This window comes from Lissotriton helveticus, chromosome 5_1, assembly GCF_964261635.1.
Source record: "Lissotriton helveticus chromosome 5_1, aLisHel1.1, whole genome shotgun sequence".
Lineage (NCBI taxonomy): Eukaryota > Metazoa > Chordata > Amphibia > Caudata > Salamandridae > Lissotriton > Lissotriton helveticus.
The window spans coordinates 457,994,700-458,015,884 of NC_136065.1; the positions used below are offsets into that span (position 1 = coordinate 457,994,700).

At 43.5% G+C, this 21,185-nt stretch overlaps 1 protein-coding gene across 2 annotated transcripts in view; it reads left to right on the plus strand.

The window, feature by feature from the left end:
* WDFY4 (WDFY family member 4) overlaps positions 1 to 21,185 on the plus strand; it is a 1,018,342-nt gene that overhangs the window by 740,357 nt on the left and 256,800 nt on the right. For both annotated transcript variants that reach the window (XM_078642707.1, XM_078642708.1), the window contains 3 exons: positions 7,836 to 8,124; positions 18,512 to 18,597; positions 20,853 to 20,915. In XM_078642707.1, the coding sequence (XP_078498833.1) occupies positions 7,836 to 8,124; positions 18,512 to 18,597; positions 20,853 to 20,915 (438 nt within the window). The remainder of the gene's footprint in view (positions 1 to 7,835; positions 8,125 to 18,511; positions 18,598 to 20,852; positions 20,916 to 21,185) is intronic.

Genomic DNA, 21,185 nt, shown 5'->3' on the forward strand with positions numbered 1-21,185 from the left:
TGGCGTCATCTAGCGACCATATTGGGGATTATAATCCCGACAAATACAGCTCGTTAGCTCTCCGGCTCCGTCCGGGGGACATGGCTTTATCCTCACTCCCCCGCAGGTTTGGTACGTCCGTCCCCACGTGATACATGAGCCTGCCCTAAATCGTTACGTTTAATGGAAAGTAGCTGCTGTCTTTTACAAGCTTTGGGGACAGTGGCTGACGTTGCAGACACCTGGCTGGGCTTGGTAAGTGGCCCCTGCTTGGGGTGTGTTGAGACGTATGTCTTTGAAGGTATGCTACTGTCCCTCCGGGTGAGTAGGGGAGGAGTATTTGTGCTGCCCGAGGTCACATGAAGATTACAGCTCACATTAACGATAAGAAATTATGACAGCAGAGAACACGTACGGCACGGGCATCTGAATATCTGTGCAAAACACCCAGCCCTCCTACTCATGAGTATAGTAATGCTTTGCATATATTTTACTAACAAAGCGGGGGGCTGAACTGTTCCTGCAAGGAGTGGGAAGGATGGAGGAAGACTAAGAAGGACTAAGCAAAAACTGGCGGGACCAGAGGTGTAAATGTAACACCGGTGGGCATCCCTTTTGTTGGATGTATTTGCCTCACACACCCCGAAGGATGTCATGTATATATATTTTACACACATACATGGTTATTCGTATTGCAAGATGAGCTGTATGTTTTCGTTCAGAAATTAAAAAAACTGGCAATTTTTCATCTAGCCGTTCCTACATTTTCACACTTCCGATCTAGACGGGTGACTATTGAAGCCAAAATATCTTATTTTATCCCCCTTTTTCTAATCAAAACCTTCCCCACTTCAATGCAAGTAAATGGTGAAATTGCATTCGCCCTTTCCCCCCGATGTCCAGCCCAAATGTTGGCATGCATTCGTTCTGTTAATTAACAAAAGTTGCCGAAACATTGTAATAATCCAAAACCGACACATTTCACTTAAATTACACAACCACAGCATCTCCAAAGAAACTGCTCAGGACCTTGCACATTATGTTAGACGACATGCCACATTATATAATCATATCACTGTTGATATGATATTGTCGAGTTGTAACTACTTTAATGGTTGTTGGAAGGGCGGAGTATGACTTTCAGCATCTACAAGTTTTTGTAACGAACGTATAGAGAAGATATTATATATGTTCGTTTTCTACCCATTTGCTTTGCCTTATGACCGGTTGGATCAGACTTTAACAGATATTTTATGGTATGCTTATGTTGGCAAAGCACTGCAATATTGGGGTGGGTGTGCGTGGGGGTGGGGAGGCTCCAATTGTCTTTATGGACATTCGTGAATTGGAAAACTCCCTGTGCCACCTCCGGTGAAAGATGTTGGAACATCGTGCATGTCCCTTTCAGTTGTCAGGTCAACTTGGTCTGTCACCAAACAGTGTAGTTCCACTTAAGGGAATTGAGCCAGCACATCAATCCATTGTTTGCTGTGCTGATTGTTGAGGTTGCTTTTGTTTCCTTAAGTCGCATGCGGCAAACGGGATAGCCCAGAGAGGGGTGTTGTTCTTAAAGCCCACTTCACTTGTCAGAATATTCCAAGTCAACAGAACACGATGTTTTCAATTTTGGGTTTATATTTAACAAAATGGTGTATTAATCTTAACAAAGTAAATGAAGACAACAGTCACTCGAATGCACTGACTAAGATATTAAATGAGAACACAAAACGATTACAATGGCAGTGGATCGATCTAACTTCCTTGTTCATCTCCGACAGGGTAAACATTTTGTTGCAGATGGAGTCCAGCAAGTTTCAAATGTGTCTACAAGCTTCAGCTATGATACCGAGCGCTCTAGAATTGCACAGTAGGAGTTTCCAAAGTACAGCAACTCTGATATGACACAAACAGTCTAATTTTGTGGATGCAAATCTAGGGCATTGAGATTAGAATTGAATATTTTTCACCCCGAAGATACTTGTATCACACTAGGTAGTACTAGTAGGTAAAAGACTTACAAGAATATTGTTATTTCTGCTTTCAATGTGCGGTGTAATTAAAGTTATGAGTTGACTCGTTGCAATCATGGACACTTTCTAAAAATTATGCCCATTCAAGCAATGCCACATTCTAAAAGTGGTAGTCCTGGTTGCACTGAATTCAAGCAATTTCACAAAAGTGCTGATTCACAGTACTTTGTCAAAAAACGTTTTCCATGGTGTTGACCACTATTCCGGTAAAATAAAATGTATGTATATATTTTCGTTTTGTAAATAAAAGGGTTTCAGCCCTTTCATGGTCCCTCCCAGTTGCAATTTGGAAAGAGTAGCAAGTGCTATTTTAAGAGTCAGTAATCATTTTCCTCACAGGGCTTTTGTACATCACAAAAAAGCACCTTTACAGTTGTAAACCTTTTGCAGATCACAGTATTTGCGAGCTCACGGGGGCTTTATACATCTAGGGACTGTTGCACCCTAGGGGTTTTCCCATTCTGTGTCTACGGGAAAATGTGTTGGTATATATGTGTCCTTGTTTCTTGCCTGACAGTGGCCAGAGTTCATTAGGAAACCAGTGCTGCTTTTAAGGCTGTACATGTTGGTACAAAGAACAGTGTAGTAAGACTCATTTAGACCTGTTTTGTAGTTGGGACACTGAAGATAAAATATTGCATCAACTTCAAGGGTCGAGTGCATTACTCTTGGGTCCAGAGAATAAGTTAGGAGACCTATTCGTCTGACAATATTTTTTAAAGATTTTTGTATATCTGAAATGCTGCGAGATTACCGTTGACACTCCTGATTGTTAATTATCCCCTGGTTAGTCCTTCAGTTTCCCTTCATAGAAGTGAAAGTGACCTTTGATAATGTATGTAAACATTTAAAGTAGTTTTCACTTCGTAAAATGTTTTGTAATGCTGGAATCATTAGAGTTATTTTAGTTTAAAACAATTGTCTCATTGTTATTTTCACTATTCGCCATCATGGCTTTTTTTAATAATAAGTACAACAGTAAAATATTTTATGGCTTTTTTTACTATCATTCTTTATCCGAATCTAGAAGTAGTGCTGCACCCCCCCACCCAATCAGTGATAGTCCGTTGATAAGATACCAGAGTGATATGCTTGCGTTCTTGCATCTGTACATGTACTGTGCACCAGGGCTTTAAGTGGGATTAAAAAACTGGGGGGTCTCTCAAAGGGGCGTGGCAGTGTAATTAGTGTGATGTAGTGTAATGCCGCTACAGGAGAGAGAAAACTGGACACTATTACCAAATCTACTTGAAATGCCTGTTGACTCAACCCCAGACGGATCTTTTCTTTGGGAGTCCGACCTCTCGCCCGTTTGTCCTCCACCGGCCTCTGCCACAAATATTTGGCTGTTTTTCACTTTTCTCTGGCGCCCGTGAAGCCTGCGCCTATTGGTAGAGTAATCAGTCTTTTCGAAGAAATTCGCCCCTGGGCGCATTTCTTAAATGTTTCCCAACCTCGGGGCGCACAGAGGCAGCCGGCTCACGAGCGTGCATGTGCGCAGGCCGCTCTCACAACAGGGTGTGCCAGTACTTGCCTGGATCGGGGGTACGAGATTGCACGAAGATACAACCTGAGGTGAGCAGTAACCCCCCCCATGCCCCCTCCCCCACCCGTCGGAGCTGGGATCGAGAGCCTGCGGGCGTGCGGTCTAAGTTTGGAGTGGGCTAAGTAACTGCTTCTGGAGGCCACACGAGCGCCTCGTTGTGCTGTGAATAAATAGCATATAAAGAGCCCGGGCCTACGTGAGGTGCACTGGTCCTGCCAGCAGGGGGAGTCTGGAGCTGGTGACTGCGGCGCCTGCAGTGAAGGCGGGCCCCTGTGTACCCAGCGCCGGAGGTGGTGAGTGCGGCGCGGCCTAGCACCAGTTAATGGTGGCAGAGGCGGATGCAGGCCGGGTGCGGGCGGCGTCCCGTGAGCTGCAGAAAGGTGCTAGGGGGCGTGGGTGGCGCCGGAATTCACTGCATGCGGCTCTTGGAATTATGCTCTGGGGCTCTGTGTGTGTGGGTGTCTGGCTCTGTGTGGGCGTCTGGCTCTGTGTGGGCGTCTGGCTCTGTGTGGGCGTCTGGCTCTGTGTGGGCGTCTGGCTCTGTGTGGGCGTCTGGCTCTGTGTGGGCGTCTGGCTCTGTGTGGGCGTCTGGCTCTGTGTGTGGGCATCTGGCTCTGTGTGTGGGCGTCTGGCTCTGTGTGTGTCTGTCTGGCTCTGTGTGTGTCTGTCTGGCTCTGTGTGTGTCTGTCTGGCTCTGTGTGTGTGTGTCTGGCTCTGTGTGTGTGTGTCTGACTCTGTGTGTGTGTGTCTGACTCTGTGTGTGTGTGTCTGACTCTGTGTGTGTGTGTCTGACTCTGTGTGTGTGTGTCTGACTCTGTGTGTGTGTGTCTGGCTCTGTGTGTGTGTGTCTGGCTCTGTGTGTGTGTGTCTGGCTCTGTGTGTGTGTGTCTGGCTCTGTGTGTGTGTGTGTCTGGCTCTGTGTGTGTATCTGGCTCTGTGTGTGTATCTGGCTCTGTGTATGTGTCTGGCTCTGTGTGTGTGTGTCCGGCTCTGTGTGTGTGTGTGTGTGTATTTGTGTGTGGGGCTCTGTGTGTGAGCAATGCCAATAGCTCTAACATTTCCAAAGGCGAAACCATTGCATTGTAAATGCTTGTTTACAAAGCATGTGCTTTACCACGGATGTGTTTACAACGAATTTCGTTGTAAAGGTATGTATGGTAAAAGCACATATGTTGTAAAAAATAAGGCGATCCACGTCATTGTGCGGAAACAGAGGCTCGTCCGTTTCCTCACAACGACGTGCACCGCCCCTCAGATGACCTAAGGAACAAGGAACCACGAGGAGAAAGAGTAACCACAAGGAGAGACGGGTAAGGGACATTGGGCCTGGGGTGGGGGTTACTAATTTAGGGTAAAAGGGGGTTGGGGTGAGGGTCGTGCAGGGGTAGTGTTTTAGGGTTTAGCATAGGGTTGGGGGGTCTTGCAGGGTAGTTTTTTAGGATAGGGAGAAGACTGTGGGATGGGGAGGGGGGTCGTGCAGGGGTAGTGTTTTAGGATAGGGTTGTGGGGTTGTGCAGGGGTGGTGGTTTAGGGTAGGGAGAGGACTCGGGGCCAGGGGGAGGATCGTGCAGGGGTAGTGTTTTAGAGTTTAGTGTTGAGACAGGGGGGTCCTGCATGGTAGTGTAGGGAGAGGACTGGGGGTCGGGGAAGGGACATGCAGGGGTAGTGTGTTAGGGTAAGGAGAGTACTGAGGAAGGGTTGTGCAGGGGTAGTGTTTTAGGATTTAGGGTAGGGAGAAGACTGAGGGTCGTGCAGGGGTAGTGTTTTAGGATTTAGGGTAAGATTGGGAGTAATGCAGGGTATTGTTTAACCGCATCGCTGCTAGGGAGATTATCCTGCTGTGCTGGACAGCAATAAAAACGGGTGTGGTCATGACGAGCTCAGCTCGTCATGAGCACAGGAGCACTGTACTGCATGACGAGCTGAGCTCGTCATGAGCATGGAAGGGGCTAAGGGTAGGGAGAGGACTGAGGGTCGTACAGGGGTAGTGATTCAGGGTTTAGGATAAGGAAAGGATTGGGGCTCGGGGGTCATGCATGCAGGGGTACTGCTTTAGGGTTTAGGGTAGTGCAATGTAGTGTAACTTACCTTAGACACTTTTACAAAGTGTATGCCTTTACCATGCATTCCTTTACTTTGTAATGGCATGCGTGGTAAATGCATATGCGGGGTAAAATAATGCGTTTTAATGGAAGGTCGCTGCAGGGGTGCGAGCGTAGTAATACCTGCCTTGAAATGGCACATGTGGTATTAGTATGCATAGTACCGTCATACATTCTGTCATGTAACATGCAGAACACAGATTTTTATTTTATGTGGCTAGGTAGGTAGCCTACTGGTCTTGAGACAATGATCTTTTGTGATTTGCACTTCATAAGTTGCAGGGCTTCTCGTATAGCACAGTGAGCTATACACCAGCATCCAGGTGCTGCATGCAAACTGCAAGGCATGGGTTTAGAATGTTATATTTTTTTCTCATTCTGTCATTATTCTAAGGTTGTTCAAAAGAGTTACTTTGGGTAGTATGAAAGTCATATTAGTACATACAATCCCAATCAGTATATTACATTTTAAATCCGGATTTGTGTTTCTTCCTTGTAGGCAACTCTAACATATACAGCCAGATTCATCATTCTCCCGTTTTGCGAGCCCCTAATAGCGATTCATAAGGAATCGCTATTAAGGACTTGCAAAACGGGATTCATGTAGGAATGCAAAAAATATTGCGATTCCTACATGTTCCTTATTTGCGAATAGCAAATTGCTAATCGCAAATAAGGAATAACTCCCCATGCATTCCTATGGGCCTACAGGCCCATAGGAGACCCATAGGAATGAATGGGGAGTTATTCCTTATTTGCGATTAGCAATTAGCTAATCGCAAATAAGGATGCGATTTCAAGGGTGCAGGGGTGTCCAAAGGACACCCTGTAGCACCCCTGAAATGTAATCTACATTGGTGTTGCGCACACACATGTCCAAAGGACATGTGTGTGTGTAACATGCAACTTAGAAAAATGCATTTAAATGCATTTTTCTACGTTTTTGCTATTTACCACGAGGTCTAACCTCTCGGTAAATAGCGGCCCAAAATTGCAATTTCGCAATTTTAAAATGATTCATGAATTGCATTTAAGGAATCTCAAATAGAGATTCCTTAAATGCAATTCTTCGCAAATGTGCGAATTCTTTAATAGCGAATTTTGCATTTGGGATGATGAATCCCAAATGCAAAAATTGCACTTGCAAAAGGCAAGATTCTGAGAATCTTGCCCTTTGCAAGTGCAATTTAGCTTGATGAATCAGGCTGATAATGCCTAAAAGTAAGGAAAAGATGTACCTCTATCTACCTTATAATCCTCATCTTATATATCCTTTCTTGTACATTGCTTTTCACATGTGTATGATTTATTATATATAAATGTGTGTGTTATATAAAGCACTCTGACACCCTTCAATAGGATGTGAAGTGCTATCAATTTTTTTTTTTTAAATTAGTACATGCTATTTGATTCTTTATTTGTGTGTATTATATACAGGTGTGGTCAAAGTCAAATACTTGCCTCCAAATCATAGATTCTTTTAAATACTTGTGAAGTGATAACAAGCTGAGTACCTTTGTTTCCCACCATTGCATTTGCACCTAAGTGACAGGCTCCAAATTGCACCCAGCCAGAATGATGCTGGGAAAATAAGTTGGTCTGATGGCCCATTAAATCACTTTTGGGCTCACCTGGAAGTGAAAATTGCTAAGTCCCTTCATGCTTGCAGGTTGTGTCTCCCAGGTGAAAGCAGATGTGTGAACGCTGCTGAATGAGCCTCAGTCCTGTTACACCAGGACAAACTCTGCATGTTTCACTTCGGGCACTCAGGATCCGGCTCAATAAGAGTTGTCGGTCTGGGATCTGGCTGGATCCCCCTCATTTCCTGCACTGCTGAGCCACCAAAAACAATGGATCTGCTGTAGTAAACATCAGTGCAAGCCTTCTGACAATGCAGTATAGGGCATTTTCCTTTGTTGGCCTAGCAGGAAAGTCTCATTTAGAGGCACCAGGCTGATTGAGTGGCTTAAACTGGTAGTGATTGAATGAAACATATGTTAAAATTAAAGTAGGAAACTCCAACAGATCGGGAGAGGGGGGATGAATTTTTTAGAGATAGTCAATATTGGCTTGTGTGGAAACTTAACATTTCTTGATCTTATTGCCCTAGTATCATATAATTGCAAATACTCCGCAGAATCCACTGGACTTTCATTAAGATCATGTTTCCTTTTTCAGCATCGGGGATTCTTTAATTTTCTCTCCGTATCGTGAAGATCAGTGGTCCGAAAGGAAGATGCAGCCTGGGCATAGTAAGAAGTTATCAGTAAAAAAAGAATTGCAGCAGAAAGGGCCTGAGATGGTATCCACAGTAAGTGAGTCAGAGCTCACAGGAAGTGACATCAAGCCAACAGGAAGTAGGACTTGGTCAGCAGTTAGCCATGTGCCACTTCCAGAGAGTCCAACATGCCAAAGGTACTCATACCATGAAGTGAAAGAAATCCAGCTGATGCGCTATCTTCTGCAGGTGAGAGAAGCAGATAATGTCCATGTATTACTGTAATGAAAATACTATGTATAACTGGTCAGTTATTTCAGTCCTGCTAAGTGCCACGCATCAAGGGTTAAACTAACGCATTTCAGTACTTGTCCCTGCATCGCCCCAATAAAATGCATTAGTCACGCAAATAAACCTTCTCTATTCTTCCAGTGATTGGAGCAGAGACAGTTGCTGAAAGAGCACACCGTAATAAAAAGGCATTTGGTCAGAATTATTACTGTCCTAAACCAGTAAAGTTCTTAAGTTTGCGCTTTTTAACCGCATGCGCGCTAGCGGTTTTCCCGCTGCGCGCTGCGATTTAAAAAACCCCGCGTTACATGACGAGCTGAGCTCGTCATCAGCGTAGCGCAGGTTACGCTCATGACGAGCTGAGCTCGTCATGAGCGCCGAAGGGGTTAAAAAGAAATAATAGTAGTAAAAGATATCAAACATTTCATTTAAGTCACAAGCATTATTTTCACAAATGAATATTATTTGAACAAACAAGTTACATTTTTGGACTAAATGATCCCAAATAAATAGTACGAATGAGTAAGGCCACATCCAAATGGAATCACTTACAGAATATCGAGTACCAGAATATTGAGTTACACAAATATCTGGACATAAATATCGTTGTCAAAAAAATCAACCTCCTATCTTCATGATGGTAAGTACAAAAATATCGAAAACAAAATATCGTTAAAAATATCGAAGTACAAAATATTGTTTTTTATATGTATAAAAAATAATGTAAAATAAATTAAATAATACATTTAACTTAAAAAAAATTCTAGATTATTTGTAAATTTTAACAATTATAAGTAAATTGAATTTAAAAATACATTTATATAACATGTAATATATATATATTTACTTAGTACATAATACTTTTATTTAATTATAAAATGTTATAAAATATTTAAAATTATCAATAAATATATATGCATACACCTGTAACATAACATTATGTAATTTTCTTTATTATAAATTAAAATATTTAATATTTTTTAAACCTATATATTACACTACATTCTGTGCAACAGTAGAGAAATTGTTGGATAGCGTAGGGGAAAAATCACTATTCCCACTCTAGCGAGTGCAACAGTAGGAAAAGTGTTAGACACCGGAGGGGAATAATTTACTACTCCCACTCCAAGGAGTGCAACAGTAGGGAAAGTGTTGGACAGCGGTAGGGAATAATTTACTATTCCCACTCCAATGAGTGTAACAGTAGGTAAAATGTTGGATAGCAGAGGGGGAAAAATGACTATTCCCACTCCAGCAAGTGCAACAGTAGGGAAAGTGTTGGATAGCGGAGGGATAAAAATTACTATTCTCACTCCAGCGAGTGCAACAGTAGGGAAAGTGTTGGATAGCGGAAGGGAATAATTTACTATTCCCACTCCAAGGAGTGCAACAGTAGGGAAAGTGTTGGATAGCAGAGGGGAATAATTTACTATTCCCACTCCAATGAGTGTAACAGTAGGGAAAATGTTGGATAATGGAGGGGAAAAAAATAGTATTCCCACTCCAGCAAGTGCAACAGTAGGGAAAGTGTTGAATAGCGTAGGGATAAAAATTACTATTCCCATTCCAGCAAGTGCAACAATAGGGAAAGTGTTGGATAGCATAGGGGTAAAAATTACTATTCCCACTCCCCATATTTTTGAAAACGAAAAGGGTGTTAGGAAAAAGGAGAGGAATTGCAGAGGAAGAAGAGGCAATGGGGGAGACAAAATGGGGAAGGAGGGAAGGAGGAAACAAACTGAGGAGAGAGGTGAAAAGATAAGAGATTTCAAGCAAGGTGAAAGCGGACGAGGGGAAAAGAAAAGGAGAAGAGTGAAATTTGAAAACAAAAGGACAAACAAAAGGACAATGGAGGGGGAGAGGCAAAGAGACGAAGGCATAGTGACTTGAAAGAGTAAAGAGAGAGAAAAAGAGGAGAGAGACAAACAAAAAGCGAGGAAGGAGATAGATAAGAGGAGGAAAGAAAAATACAAAAAGACTGAGAGTTCTACTTGTACTTCATTTTGATGCCCTCTTTGTGTTTTCTGTCATCAGAAATAGCTTGTTTAGGTCGATTTGCTTTGTCCTGCTTACTTCAGATGCTGTAACGATGTAGCTCAGACATTTAGCAACTATCTGGATGGAATTTGCCTGTAAGGTTCTACATCCTCCCCAAAATGCACAAAAAATACTCCTTACACCCCCAATCATCCATGATTTAGGCCTGCTGGCTGAGAATATCGATGGCAGGGCAGTAAGCGTCCTGAAATCATTTATAAGAAGAATTCGGAGTTACGTCCACGGCACCACAGATCCCCTGAACAAACTCAACGCCCTCCTCAGGACCAGCAGAAGATGTATCTAACTCCACCACTGGTTTAGAGCATACCTGGGGGCCAGCATACCATTGAGGTGCCCCAAGACCCTTCGTTCCCAGCTTGCCAGTCTAACAAAGATATGGACCAGATTGGTAATTGTTCCCATCTACGACCAACTGGTCTTATGGAATCACAGGCCTCATGACTAACCGAATATGTCCCAACCTTAGAAACTTTCTCAAATCATCAGGTGGACACTTGGCTGATACCCTGTTCTGCTGATTACCATTGGTATCCTCAACATATAATGGGCTCCATTGCAACCGACCAGCATTGCAGGGACAACGAGTAGCTATGTGACTGACTCTACCTTAAACATTCTGTTTTCAGGTGCTACCAATTTAACATGTGGTTGGCTGTGCCCAGCTCTTCAGCCCCCATGGACGGTAATACATATTAAGATCTAGCAGGCATTGACACATGACTTTTAAATGAAATGTTACAAAGCTCATTTTCAGCAGATGGAGGTCAATTGAACAATTGAACATGAGTAAAATGAATAGATTGAACTATGTCTACAATAATGCATTGCAGGAGCAACATAGTTAGAAAGGGAATGTCCCCTGCATGGTGTACAGGCATGGACTCCTACTCCGAGTGATCCATCTCCGTGTGAAACTGGAATCCTGACATTTTGTTGGCTCAGCAAGAACGTTAATTGTGTGTGTTCACTGAGGCTTGGGCCTATCCTTGGTAAAGCCAAGGTCCATAACCTGTTCTAAGATGTGAAGGGTGCACCAAGCATGCCTTCACTTATAACATGGGACTACTGCCCATATCCTGGGCTGTTGACATAAAGTAGTGGTAGCGGAGTATCTGTGTTTGAATAATAATGCTCCTGAACCAACCTTTTTTGTGTTCAAAGGCAGGGGCGGCTGGTGACATTTGAAAGTGGTGAGGCGTAAACTAATTTGCATATTGCACCGCAGCGAGCGCAGCGAGCGAGCGAGCCCGAACCACCTTGCATCCATCCATACATCATTCATGCATCCATCCACCCATCCATCCTGCATCCATCATTCATTCATCCACCCATCCACCCATCCATCCATCCATCATTCATTCATGCATCCATCCATCCACCCATCCATCCACCCATCCATCATCCATTCCTGCATCCATTCCTGCATCCATTCATGCATCCACCCATCCATCCATCCGGCATCCATCATTCATTCATGCACCCATCCATCCACCCTGCATCCATCCTGCATCCATCATTCATTCGTCCACCCATCCATCCACCCTGCATCCATCCTGCATCCATCATTCATTCATCTACCCATCCACCCATCCTGCATCCATCCTGCATCCATCATTCATTCATGCATCCACCCATCCATTCATCCACCCATCATTCATCCTGCATCCATTCATGCATCCACCCATCCTACATCCATCATTCATGTATTGTTATGACCATATAACTTGCACACAGCTTGTCAGTGTTTAATACCAGTCTCGAACCTTGTACTCCAGCACCAATGATACATGATTAATATTAATTGTTTTTAAAAACATGTATTTATTCGACACCAATTTCACACCTTAGTCGGAACATCATTTTTATTTGTTTTTTAAAATATCTATTTATTTAACACCAAAGTAAGTCATGTATACATTTTTATGGTTCGATAAGAGGCTCGAACCTGGTTTCCCAGCACCAAAGTCGGCCGTGCTATCCGTCAGGGGTTATGTAACCGGGCTATGTAGTGACCAGCCAATCCTGCGCCAGGATTGGCTGGGGGGGCACCATGACTCCTCGCCCAGTCGCCCTGTGTAACCCCGGGGGCTGCGGCCCGCCCCCTGGTCCTCTCTCTAAGGGGGAATTCACAAGAAAACGATCTGCGCATGCGCGGGCATGTTTGTGCCCAAAAATACACTTGCGCAGCTGCAGCAGCCCGATCCTTCCCCCCCCCAACCCCCCTTGCGCACTCCGGGAAGGTCGGGTGTCTCCCGGTTCCCGGCCGGCAGATAGCGCGATTTTAAAAAATAATTGTGTTTGGCTTCTAGTGAGGACGTGGTGGGTCCATGGGGCTTAGTGGGGCTTCGCCCCTACGCCCCAATGGACGCACCGCGCCTGTTCAAAGGGGAACCGCAGTCTACTGGCCACACTCAAGCAAACATTTTGCTTCGGTGCAACACCCATACCCGGAGGCACATACATGACAGTGAGACTGTGTGTATGTTTGCTTAGACCAATGTCATCTACTTTCGGTGGCCCCTGGTTTAGTATGGAACATGGTGGAAGATGAGCACATCTCCTCTATTGGTGGAAGTGTATTGCTTGCATTCCTGAAGCTAGAGGGTGGTGACCCAGGCACTAAAGTGAGGAAGGATGGTAACAAGGCTTCCATCAGAAACTCTATGAGGCCCTTTGCCAATTAGATATTCCTGAGCACTGCAGTTTGAAGAGCGGTACGGGAGAGGGATTGAATTATCAGATTCGGTTGTTTAAGATGAGGAAGTTTCTAGGCAGGGCCTATTCTTTTATTTTTCTCCTATTACAGCTTCAGAAAGGCTGATGACAGCTTGATGTAGAGATCTCGCACTTTACTGTGCCCTTGTTTTGGATACTCCTTCTTGGAGCCAGCCTCTTAACTACTTGCTGTTTTAGCCATCACCTTGAAGAAATGCTGTGTCTGCACTACAACCATAACATGACATTTTTAAAAGGAACTATCCCAAAACGGTCCAGGAGTTTAGATATTGGATCCACATCTCCTGTCTGGAAAGTGAGTATAAAAGGGGAACCCAAACTACCCAACTTTGTTCCAATTCCACACTCTTCTTGATCAATGAATAATGTCCCACAGAGTATTTGAAGAACTGCTGCATGAGCACGCTGTGGTCTGCATAACAGTCAAAGAATCCTAAGTTACGTGGTATTAAGTATAGGGATTTTGGCGCTTCACAGCAGGTTTGCACAAATCGTAGATTATTTTGGAAATTCAGGTAACGTTGCTTAATGGTGTGGAGAACCACTAACCTCCACAGACAAAAGCAAAGAGCTTTATAAACATGAATTTAACTCCCAAGCACACGTTATATCATGACACGGTTTCCCTATTTTAGTGAACCGACACAGTAATTCCAACACAAAATATAAATACTTTTTTTTGGTTCTTTCTTTTCAGGCTTTTATTCTGTAGATTTCAGCCACAGCCAACACGTGTTTCGTCGCAATTGGGGCGTGATCCCGCGACTTCATCAAGGCTATACTTTTCCAAGTGTTGGGATTGTCAATGTGGTGATAATTCCAACCCACAAAGGGGTTCCAAGGGGTCTCGCGACCATCCAAATACACAAATCCTTGTATATATATAAGTCCAAATTTTCGCCGTATACAGTATGATCATCTATTCCAGTTACAGAGTACGGCAACCGAATCGGAGCCAACTACATCCACCGTGTACGGTAGGCAGGAACCTTGATGAAGTCGCTGGATCACACCCCAATTGCGACGAAACACGTGTTGGCTGTGGCTGAAATCTACAGAATAAAAGCCTGAAAAGAAAGAACCAAAAGAAAGTGTTTATATTTTGTGTTGGAATTACTGTGTCGGTTCACTAAAATAGGGAAACCGTGTCATGATATAACGTGTGCTTGGGAGTGAAATTTCTGCATAACAATCAGTCTACAGTAGGTGAGAGGATAACACTGAAGTCTGTGTAACTTGCAGGAGAAGCTCAGAGTTTGTCTAGAAGCCTGCCTGTCTGCTCAGACAGGGATGGAGAGTAGCTGACCTTGCAGGAAGAGAGACTCTCCATGAAGAGAAGCCTGGCTGTGTTCCTGGTGTATGACCCTGAAGAAGCAACTGCGAAGAGGGAGCATCACCAGGATGACTTATATAATGAGGGGTCACTTGGTCTCTTAGAGTGTGGTTCTGGTATGATCAGCGCAAATAAACTTGGAGCCAATCCACAACGTGCCATCCAGCACCCCCACAGCCAAAACAACTGGTGCTCCTACTGCTGGTGTATGGCGTAAACTGAAGGAGCCATTACTACTGAAACGGGGGAGCTGCCTGCCCAGAGGCCACAATTGTGGAAGAAGCTGAGCACCAGCTACATTGGTCTTGGGACTTCAACTTCAGAAGTTAAGTATCTGCCAGATTGGCCCAAGAGCTGAAACTGCAGAAGAAGGCGAGTACCTACCAGTATGTTCCTGCAACAGCTGGTGAATACCATCCATCACTCTGCCCTGCTGTGCTGATACGTTTAGGAGTCCAAGAGAGAGGGGCATGGCCGTCACAAAAAAAGACACTGATGGTGCACACTGACACATGCACCTTCCAGAGCCACCAAGCTTCATCTCCACTCAGCAGCTATAAGTGAGGCATAGCCACAGAGACTGAAAAAGTTAATGTGAAGCAAGGTAAGTGGCAATAGGAAGGTGTCCTTATCGGTGAGGCTCTTCAGGTAAAGAAATGTTCAAACTGATCTAACAATTATTGATGTCGGAGCCACTTTGTAAAACTTGTATCTGTGCCTAATCTTCCCTAAGCTTGACTTGCGGGGAGGTCACCACGGACATTGGAGGACACCATAGAGCTGGGAGAAGGGCACCGTAGAGGGTGTGGTGCTTTGTTAAGACCCAGTGGATGAGATCATAAAACATCATATTTATATCCCTATCTAATTATTCACTATTCTGTACTACTGAGACGTTAAAGTACTTAATTTTACTACAAAGACAAGCACTGGGCTGGACAGTGATTTACTGCGCCTGTTGTGTGGCTGTTGTGTATGGAGTCAATGCTCTCCACACTACCTCTTCGAGAAGCGTTTGGCTGCTCGTCCCCACTTCAGTGAGAGTGAGGTGTGGAAAGGGTGTCCTTGACCCACTGTCACCAGCCGTATTAGGACAGACTCCAGGGAATAGTGGCAAACGACCCCAAGCACCATGCTGTGGCTCGGTAGCCTTCCTAAGCCTTGTAGGCCACAAGGGGGGATGGGGGGGGGGTAACAAACATGTTTAGTGCGTTCCAGTAAACAGGAAAAACTAGAATTTAGTTCGTATTTCAGCTAAATGGTGCCTGAAAATTCAGAGAAAGGGCAGCATTGAAACAATAGACTGAAGAGCAGAGAATGGCATGAGAAGCAACCGTTGAAATACCTTTTGAGGTCGCTGTGTGCAATACACGTTTCTTTCATTTATTAATAATCGTGGGAAGAAAAATCATCAAGAAATACAAAAGAAGCAAATGTATGGATATTAAAGAGACTTAGACAGTAACTACATTGGAAGCTAGAACTTGTTAAAAAAAAACTGGCAAGGCTCACCCTTAGAACAGAGGCTCCTGTCAACATAGCACAAATGTGGAACACAGAACAGACAAAAAGGAATCTAAGCTGGTTGCTGAGTTGAAGAAGGAATTAGGTTGCACAGAAAGTGTCCTGCTGACAAGTAGAAGATAAAAACATGTGGTGCCCAGCTGTAGATGAAAAAGTTGGAGCTGGAACTGCCAAGCATGCAGTGGGAAGAAACAGGCAAGACCCAGCTGACATAGGACAGGAAATTCTGGCAAAAACAGCCCAGGCATGAGTGAAGTTGAGAATAAAGACAAAAATTACTTTGAACATGGTATGTAGAGTGACTGCAGGAAGAGAGAATGCTGGAAGGTGCTCTTGACAAGAACTCTTTCAATTGAAGTAGATAAATAGGTACAAGCAGGAAGGTGGATATAGAGACGCAGATAATAGACACAAGCAAGCTTTTAGTTTGGCAGGTGGGGCACTTGAAGCAAAGAGAAAGGAGGTGCTGAATATACACACAGACTGAAATATGAGGAGGTCACTTTATCTCATTAGGTACATCCTATTACAATATCATTGCATCCGCCACATTAGCATGCCTCTGTGTTGCAATGTAAATATATAATTACTATTCCTTTTATCACATACCACCCATGTAAGTATGAGTAGAGTGAAGAACTGTAATGTTATATATGCTCCTTAAATTGTAGTATTAGGTCGATTATGTGGATGCAGTGTTATTCTACATCGATATTTATGACCGTGATAGTCGTGCGATATAGCTCACTGAAAGCAGGAATATTTTAAAGATAAGAAATAATTTGGGATAGAACTAGATATCTGCAAAATCATAAAGTGGCATTGGCAAATGCTCAACGTGGGCAGGAGCAAGTAGGAGGCGCCAGAAGGGAATTCAGGAGAGGAAACCAGTTTGTTAATTTTAAAAAGATGTTGCAACGTTGGTTCATGCGGGATCTGGTCTTGCTGCAAAACCTTTTCTCTGGGACATCACCTCTGGCAATAGCAGTGAAGTCAGAATTCAGGCACCAAGAGAAGAATTTACTTTAAACAACAGGAATCACAGTACACTTAATTGGTTGGTTGAATTCCAGGAAAAAGGGATCTCATTGAAATACGGCCTTTTTCGATATTTAAAGAAATGCAGGGCAGCTGCGGTGTTTCATACTATAATGCACAGAAGGTTGTTATGTTAATATTATTGACATTTCTAAAGCGCGAACTGCTACCCGAAGGTGTCCTGGCGCTGCATGAAGTCCTAAAACAAAACCTGAGACTAGACAGTAAAGAGCCAAGTCTTCAACGCCTTTCTAAAGGCAAGCAGGCTTGGCAAGGCTCTAAGATTCAGTGGGAGGCCATTCCATGCCTTGGCTGCACCAACCACAAAACTTCTTCCACCCCAATTGGCTTTTTTAGCAAAAGGCACCGACACCAGTTTAGCCTCTGAAGAGGGTAGACATCTAGTTGGTATATACCATTGGAATTGCATTTTGAGATGGTTAGGCCTGGTTCTAGTAAGGGCTTTATGTAGTGTATACAGAGCCTTAAACTGCACCCGTTCTCGCACCAGCAACCAGTAAAGCCTTCTGATCTCAGCTGAGATGGAGGCTTGTTTTGGAGTGGCAGTAAGCAATCTGGCCGCTGCGTTCTGTAAAAGTTGTAATTTATTCATCAGTCCTTCCTAGATATTGACATATAGACCGGGTTCTGGGTTCAGGGTTCAGGTCAACTTTCGTGAAGTTCCACCTTATGTTGGACTCATAGATCATTCATTACCTGTAGATTAGAGCAAAAGGAATATGATGGGAATATAGGGACAAAAGCCAGCAATATTAGAAGAAAATAAAAACAACAAAGCATCACCCTGAAACATGTGGACAAGATAAATACAAAAGTGAGAAAGTGAAGAAACACACAATTGATCCATTTATGGGAATGTTATTTAATGTCAGCTCTTCGCTGTATTAATCAAATGCTATCACTTTTTTTTAGCAGGATGAGCTGTGCGTGACCTGTTGAAAATGTTGTGCCATTCATGTCTCATTCACAGCTCAGAATTAATTTTGAGAAGCAGTTATGCTTGTTTTTGTAACGTGAATTTGAATGATGTGTCACGCACTCCTTTAGTTTGTATAAGCACAATTATCCATTGTACTCTACTTTCAAAGAATTGAGCGTGCTGGAAGGGAAATGAGTTGGCCTGTCTCACACAAAACTATAGGAACAATGCAAGTGTAAAGGTGCGCTTGCCCCTACCCGCACTGCTGAGTGTACTGACTAGTTGCTAAATGTTTTCGCAACATGCCACCTTATGTAGCTGCCCTTTGCGGAAGACATTTGCAGGTTCACATCTAGGAAAGGAAAGTCAACCAAGGCTGTATTTTTTTTTCAATGACAATGTTTATGTAGCTATAGGAAGGCAAGACCACATTATTTCAGTCCAACGTGGAAAAAAAATATTAGTCAATAAAATATTTATTTATGCATGACAAAAGAAAAACAAGTAATACATAAATCTAGTGATGCTGCTGTGTAAAAAAAAAAGAAGAGGTCAGTAATGGTGACCTTTTGTAGAGTGATAGGATGACGTGACAGTGTAATATATCTATTGAAGTTTGCAGAGCTAATTGAGATCAGTGATTATATACACTTAGAACAGCTGATGAAGTAACACATATTCTGCTCTAAGTAATAATGTCTACTGTCTTTCAGGACATTGCTCTTGAAATCTTTTTCAAAAATGGATATTCCAAATTTCTTGTGTTTCCGAACAAGGATCGAGAAAAGGCTACAAAACGGTATGGCAGTTTGATATCATCTGATGACTTCTCTGTTCACCTTTTAGGCCATGCTGCTTCCATGGCCTACTCTGAACCTCTCTTGCTATTGCTGAGTCAACAATGCTCCATGGTATGTCAGGCTGTGCTTGAGTTGTCCATTGGTGTGTATGGTCTCAGGCTCTGGTCAGGTATCAGTCCGTCTTGAGATGTCCATTCCTGCTCACTGTCTTGGGCTTTCTTTGCATTGTTCATCGCTTGGATCTGTCTTGGTTGCACATTTGTTTTCCAACATTCCTTACTGTCTTGAGGTGTACTCCAGTTCTCCAGTGGTGTCTTCCATTGGCTGTCACTCTTCATCATCTTGGGCTCTGCTTGTGTGGTCTTTAATCTTTCACTATCTTAGGCTGTGCTCGTCTTACAAATGACGTTTCACTATTTTAAGTTATGCTGGCAATATTTACTGCTTTTCACGGTCTCAGGCTGTGCTGTTTTTGCAATCCCCCACTTAATACATTACTGGAACTCGGGGAACCCAACTGACTTATTATTAATATTGGAAGCTGGGGGCCTACATTGTTGAGTAATTACTGGAAGCTGGAGATCCTGTTCTAACCATTTTTGATCATTCGAACCGCAAAACTATACACACACAAAAATACAGAAACAAGCATTCATCAAACAAATATACATTTAATGAAATATTTTATTTAATTCACAAACAAACATTTTTAAGAATCGAAATTGTAACGGGAAAGTTGGATCTTTTCTAAATTCAATTGAGGCCACTGATCATCTGTACTATATTCTGTTTGATGCTCTTGCACTTCTATCATGAATCAGTATGAAGATACCTACTTAATTTCTAGCCTCAACGTCCAAATTCCTTCACATTTACAGAATGTTTTACGTTTTCAATTGTACATTTTCCTTCTTTTGTCTGTCTGTCTGTCTGTCTGTCTATCTATCTATCTATCTACTAGTGGCTGGGAGTAGGTAGTTATAGTTATGACCTACTTTTGATAGGAAAAGCGTTTTTTGACCTGCTTATTTATATCTTGGACGCGGTGTACCAATCCAAGAAATATTCCAAAATAATTGTGTCAGTGGGTCTTATTGTGCATGGAAAGTTTCAGTGTTATCTGTCAAGCAGGGCCAAGCCCTAGGGGGGTGCCGCCCCCCAGGGCCTTTATTGGCTCCAGGAGAGAGACTGAGTGCCCCCCCTTCTTTATTTACCACGGGCCAGGCCCGGGAAGGTGGGGTTCTCCGGTGCAGTATATGGTGCCCATGGCCCCCTCTCCTAGTTTTAAATATGTATTTGGCCCTGGGGAGGTGATGGACCCCAGGGCCTGGGGGGGTCAGTGCAGTCCCCCACATCATTATTTATTCAGCCATGGGAAGGTGGTAGTCTCCAGGGTTTAATGAATCCAATGGAGGGGAGTTCGCGCAGCCCTCCCTCACATATTTAAATAAAGCTCCGGGAGGTGGTGGTCCCTGGTGCTAGAAAAATCCCTAGGAGGAGCCCCCCCCCCTTTTTCATGAAATTCCCTCATGCCCTCGGCACTTGGCCTACCTGGGGGCTAAAGTGAAAACAAGCGCTGGAGACCACGCTTGTTTTTAAAAAAAAAACGTTTGTTGCCAGAAATTTGCAAATCCATGCGATTTTTGCTACAAATCTTTAAAAAAATGCTTTTTGACCCTGGTAGAAAAATCACCAAGATGGGATCTCTAATAATATATTTTCAAATACTTTTAACCTTTTGCACCTGGAGCGGGGGCATCTGAACAAATATCTGAATGATTAGGTGCCTTTAGGAGGGATTTTCCTGGTGTTTAAAAAAAATTGGCTCATGCCCAGTGCTTTTATGGCATTTAATCATCTTCTGTGTCTAAAATGGTGCCCTGAAGTCAATATAGGTACTCACTGAAGTGAAATGTTCATCCCTTTGTTGCTCAATATGTGTCACGAGAGTCAAGAAACCATGAGGGGAAATAGGGCCCTGGAGGATATGCGTTGTTCCACAGTACTGCGGTGTTCTGTGCGTGTTCTTGTACAGTACAACACATGGCAGGTGGCAGTGCTCAGAGGACTCCATTACTGGTTACACTTGGTTCAGATCGAGGCTTTTCTCGAAAGGTGGTCTCCCTGTGCATCGCTTCAGGCTACACTGTGATGGCTTCTTGAAGTTGCCCTCTGATTGTTCCCAACAGTCAAATATGTATGTCCACCGCTGAAGAAGCCTCTCACCATTGTCTCTCGGTCTCCCTTCCTTTAGGTTTTGCTCATTTCAAGTTTCCCTCAAAGCAAAAGGTGTGACCGAAGACACAATAAACTTCAGGTAAAGTTACGAAGCATCAACAATAAACATGTCCTGTCCAGCATGCACTGTTAGCAAATTTTCTATTATACAAATGATGTATCCGTATAGGGAAACTATTCCTCCAAGGCATATTTCGGCTTACACTGCATGATGTGCACACAAGGGTAAATCCAGTTTACATCAGGCTACCCTAGAGTAAGGGGTGCACTGGCTTATACTGCCAAGCATTCTGTCACACTGTAAAATCAAACTTTATGAAATGCTTTGATCATCCACATTGGCGGAAGC